This window comes from Mizuhopecten yessoensis, unplaced genomic scaffold (genome assembly GCF_002113885.1).
Source record: "Mizuhopecten yessoensis strain PY_sf001 unplaced genomic scaffold, ASM211388v2 scaffold9377, whole genome shotgun sequence".
Taxonomy (NCBI): Eukaryota; Metazoa; Mollusca; class Bivalvia; order Pectinida; family Pectinidae; genus Mizuhopecten; species Mizuhopecten yessoensis.
Genome location: NW_018408017.1, coordinates 4,308 through 10,062, shown reverse-complemented (window position 1 = coordinate 10,062; position 5,755 = coordinate 4,308). Strand labels below are relative to the sequence as shown.

General features: G+C 35.3%; 1 protein-coding gene across 1 annotated transcript; it reads right to left on the bottom strand.

Annotated features, from left to right (window-relative positions):
- Window positions 1-2,445: 2,445 nt before the first annotated feature.
- LOC110457928 lies at window positions 2,446-5,344 on the bottom strand. Its single transcript, XM_021509401.1, has 3 exons — window positions 5,028-5,344; window positions 4,440-4,760; window positions 2,446-3,623 (listed from the first exon to the last, which is right to left on the bottom strand). The coding sequence occupies exons 2-3, from the start codon at window positions 4,741-4,743 to the stop codon at window positions 3,262-3,264; spliced, it is 666 nt and encodes a 221-aa protein (XP_021365076.1). The 5' UTR covers window positions 4,744-4,760; window positions 5,028-5,344; the 3' UTR covers window positions 2,446-3,261.
- Between the last annotated feature and the right edge of the window lie 411 nt (window positions 5,345-5,755).

The following is a 5,755-nucleotide window of genomic DNA, read 5'->3' as shown; positions in this document are numbered from 1 at the left end:
GTTTCGTTTGGCATCCCTTGAAGAAATAAGTATTTATTACAGTGTTAATTTAAGGTAATTTTGACAACATTTAGACAAGATTAACAAAGCATTAAAACATGTATTTTCAAGGACGCTTAACAAGGAACTTCGTTACATCACATGGATGTATAAGTTTAATAATACCTGCATTAAAGGGGCATCACGGTGAAGTAACTTTTTTTGTGTGTCTTATTTTCAAATACTACTTAAACATATCAAGTGAGACTCCTTATGGAAAATAACAATCGGATTTGGCTAAAAAATAGATTCATAAAAATGATTAAATCTAAGATAATCATCGATATTTCCACCTGTCTGACCAACGTTTTGTTCAGGGATTTCCGTCTACTAGCGCATGCGCATAGCACACCATTTCTTTGTAAACAAAATGACTGGCCGTGTGAAGGAAGCGAAAGAAAAGTGTTGTACCGTGTCAGCTACGAAGCGAAAAGTTGCCAAATGGTCAAAAGATAGCGCAAGGGGTACGTTACGGAATCATTATTGCCAGTGGAAAGTATTCAAAGCAGAAAATAACTGCCCTAGCAGTAAGTACGGTGCATGTATTCTTCCGGATTATCGGTTAAGCTGAAATGAAATCGACAGAAATGCTAGCGCTGTTTATGTTATGAATAAATATCTAAAACTATTAACCTCGCTAGTAGTAGTATAATTGTGTGAGTTTGAACACAGATGAACTTAGTTAATATGTTAATGGGCATGTATCGGAGAGAGTTTACTTTGTGTTTCTATAAGTATGCAGTGGTTTATGCGAAAGGAAGGGATAAGTGACTGGTAAGTTTGATTTTGCCATGAGGCCCTCCAAGGGATAACTGTTGTGATGGCCGCGGCGTATTCTGTTCTGTCCTCTGTCGGTATTCGGGGTCAAATGAGATACGTGCGCTATTAGATTTAAATAATTTATAATATTACCGGGATCAGTAAAATGGTATGATTTAATTATATTGCTGAATTAAACAATTTTTTTTAATTTTGACATGCAAGATTTAAATTAGTACTAATATGAATACCCGGCCGCGACGAAGCAATATATATAAAAAATCGCTCTTCGTCAGAAAGCTACGTTATCGCAGCTAGATTAAAAATGTCAAAATGACGGACCAGGATGAATACACTGAGGAAATAGAACCTACTTCTAGAAAATAGGATCGCATTTTATTTTTTTAAATCGTAATTTTTCAACAGTTCATGTTTTCATATGATGTTGACTTAGAATTATGATCATGTAACAACCTTTTCTCTATAAAGAATTAATTTTCGACTTTAGGTAGAATCGGAATACGTATTGAAAACAGGTGGAAAAACATTTTATTATGTTGTAAAAATGGCGCATGCTGCCGGACAAAAGGAACTGAATAAAGAAAAGTTGTCTCAACATAAAAAAAGTCCATTTACAAGTATGCTTTAATCTTTGTAAAGTATTGAAAAAATATCATTATCAAGTATCTCAACACTTTCCATATCTGACACATATATTGTACATGTACACATAGTGGTTTTGCCATACAGTTTATTGTTTGTGATGGCTAATATGACTTACTAAGTGTTAGCGTATGGAGACAGTGAAAGTGGGAAGGAGAGTATACATACATGTGTATGCATGGTCTAGAAAACAAAATTGGCCAAAGACATTGAGTTGTACAATGTAATAAATAAATTCACAAACGTTTCTCTTTTTTATACGCGTGTAGTTTGGCATTGCATATATGCACTTTATGTAAATATTTGAAAAGGGATATTCGTCTCGTCAATATTCCTTTTTACAGAAAAAGTTTGTCCCATGGTTGAGGGAAGGTGTTAAGCCCCGTACCATCTGTACCGGTCACATTCCGGTACTAAATTCAATATAAATATATATATATATACTTTATGTCTATGCTTATTATCATTGTTGACATTTAATTGTAAATGTATGACGGGAGAAGACTGTGATAAATTGTAAAAAACTTGTGCCCCATCCCTTTTTCAATTTTATTGGCAGCAACTATATGTTTAAAGCTACATAAATTTAAATTCTAAATATTGCCAAGTGTGCAATTAACTTCTGATGATGAATAATTATTGTTCAATAAGTTTGAATACGGACTTAGAAATCATATTACTTGGTTTCATAGTGCGGTAAGAAGTTGCAGTTGCCTGACGGCCCCTCCCTGGGGGCCCCTTTGGAAACCGTTTCATCTCGCTCACACCAATTGTGTTTACTGCCTAGTCAGGTGACGTTATCGGCACTATTTTTAGCAGGGCTTTCCTGAACAATTCAAGTGGTCAAACTGGACATTTGGAACGGACTATGAATATGGGGATAGCGAGGTAACATAAGTGGAAGTTCATAGTATTGTATGAACTTCCACATTCATTCATTAAAAAAAATATGGCTCTTCACGTGATGTCCCTTTAACAACTGATGATATTTCATTTAATATCAATTACAGTTGTGTGACTGCACAACGCACCTCAAATAGCGTACGTACACTGTCCGCACATAGTTCGTACTAATGTGCGATTTAATTGTCGTTCGCCCCGTTGTACACTCCTCTCCGCAGGATTGAGCACAATAATACGGAATGAAAAAATCCGGAAGACTCGTATGAAATAAGGGACACTTTATATATTTTACTTCTGATCACTATAATTTACACGATGTCTAATTTTACAAAGTGTGACACAAACCTCAGTGACCGTTAAGCTCTCAAGAATCAGACCTTGCTCTCAAGTAACAAAAATGGTAAATAACATTTGGATAAGTGACTGATACAGAAAGTTTATCCCTGATACCGTATGACTGTTTTAAAACACACTGGACGTCAGGTATTTGTTAATTGCATTCGTGTCGGTCTATAACCCCCTTCACAAAGATGTTCAGAGGTACGTAATTGCCCGGGATGAGGAACGATACGGTCTAGGTACATGTATAGGACGTGTAATTATACACGTGTCGATTTGGGTAGCGAAAAAAACACCAAATACAAAATTTCAAGATGGCAGAAGTTATCGATAGAGACCTCAGCTTATAGATTCAGTTAAAATATAATAACCTACTTTAAATCAGGAACCTGTGTTTAAAACCAAATCGTGGATATTATTAAGATATCCCTCAATTTACACCAACCACGATCGTTATTGCACAACGTTCGTCCATCGTGCGCACAGATGTTCGCAAGATATATTCGTCCAGTGTTAAACGTTCGCACATCGTGTGCACATCGATCCCACAACTGTAATTCATTTCCCAGTAAAAAATGGATACCTACCTTGACGTCGGATTGTTTTTATTTCTGATTCCGCCTCTTTAATAATGCCAGATGCACACTTATTGACTCCTTTAACAGCTTTATATAATGGTTTATATTGACCAATTTGAATTCTATTAGCATCCAAGAGCTTTTGCACGTATAAGTGAAGGTTGTCCTTTTGAAGAACTACTGGAGGTAAACGTCCCTTTAATAATTGTTTGAAATTCTCCCAACAATCTGATGCTGGATAAATTACTCCTGACAATTTATTCACCATCATTGAATGACAATCAGTTGCACGTTCTTCTAATGTATAAGGATTGTCTTCGTTTAAGATAAGTGCATCAGGAACTGAAAGAAACAATTTATAAACATTGTTATACATTAAATCAGATAAAAACCGAACTACATCTGATTCAGTGTTCTAAAAGCAGCTTTCATAGAAAAATTTAATAACGATACTTTATAAAAAAATATATATATTTGAACAGTCAACTAAAACCAATATATATATATATAAAGTTATAGTATTTTATAATACCTGGATCAAGCATAGATCTGGGTTCCTCTTGGTATAAAATAGAATGCGTGAGTATATTGCTTTAGTCTACAGAACCATGTATGACTGGTAGGCTAGTTTTTTATCTTCTCTCTTTTGTTTTATCTTTCAGGCGAAGAACGGTGACTGTTGGATAGCAGGATCTTGTTTAATATGCTCAGTTTGAGTAGAACGGAGCTAGGTCATGTCTTGGGTATTAATAGTGATAAAGTGTTTTATCACTTTATGTATTTACGTGTAACTACGTTCGCTTATCACATATCTATAAATATTAATACATTTTATATTTGTCCTCTCTTCTCTGTAAAATGCTACCAAGGAACTAAAGGAGAACCGCAAGAACTCCATCGAACCTTGGCTGCTTATGTGTGACTGTGGAAACGACAATACCTATATTTAATAAAGACCCACTTTTCCCTACTTTAAACATTTTAGTAACACGAGGAGCATTTTTATGGCATGTTTATTTGTCAACCCATACAATGTTGTCAGTATGAAATAAAAAATCATATATCATACTCTCCCGTAAGCTGACGTCTATCGAATGTAGCTTATAAAAGTATTTTGACACCCTTATCTGCGTTTACAATAACAAATAATTAACTCACTTGTTTCGGTATTTGCACTTTTACTATTAATTGTCAAGTGCACTGAATTGCTTCCTGGTCCAGCAAGATTTTCTGCTTCACAAATGTATTTGCCTTCGTCATGCATTTTTTCCGTTTCATCTATTACCAGAGAAGGAGATTCTAGCAAACCACCGTAGTATTTATCATTGTCAGTTGCAATTTTACGTTTACATCCTTCTTCTTCTATTGTCCAAGTGATATCGGATGCTGGTGGTTCCGCAATGACATTGCATTTTAAAATAGCAACGTCTCCTTCAGTTTTATAGTGTTTTTTTGGCTTCATATTCAGCGTTGGAGGACCTAAGGTTAATTTTAAACCAATACATATAACATTAATACATTTATCATGACACAAAACAAAGCGTCAGTAACATTATTTTTTTTGTTTCGGAACTTATATTGATAGTAGAAAGCTGTTTCTATTTTCTGGTTCTACTTCATAAGTACTTTGTGTATGAGAATAACAGAGACAATTTGGGAAATCATTCGGGAAAAATATTTGCAATATTTCTCACTTTAATGCTCTTTTGTCGTGACAAAGATGAAATGTCAAATTTAACTTTTTACCTCCTTTTACTTTCAGCTTAGTAGGTGCACTCTGCCGTTTCCCACACAAGTTTGAGACGGTACAAACATAGTCGCCTTCGTCATCTTTCTTGATGTCGTTGATTGATAAGTGTGGGTCATTCGGTTTTGATCCTGTATATTTTATCTCGTCAATATCCAGTGCTACAGGTTGTTCCTCAGGTGAAATACGTTGCCAGGAAACTGTTGTAATCCACGGAATTGCAGATATAGTACACTCCAGCTTCACTTGTTCTCCTAATACGGCAGTATAGTTTCTTTCATGTATTCTGACAGTAGGGAAATCTGAAAATTCACATTTGAAGTATAGCTAGAACACTGACAGGTCAGTAAGGGCCCCGTCTTGTGGCAATATATCCTCCATAATCATTAAGAAGCAACCTGCCCATATAGCTAAGCTTGACGTTTGACATTTGGACTTGCAGCCACAGACATTCAGAAGGGCTAGTGTTTGAACTGGATAATTAAATATGGTTTTAATGGTGTTAATGGTCTTATTTTTTCAGAGCTAGATAAGTATTTTTAGTTAAACATGCTTGTCTTAGTTTCATAATATGAAGCCGAGACAGGTTATATGAGGCAATTTCACCTGCCTAAATACTGCAGACAGACAAGCATCCCCAGTTATATGAAATATACAGCGGTAATTTAAATTTGTGTGTTCAGGTGATAGCTTATTATTCTGTTCGGGAATTTTCGAGAAAAAAACC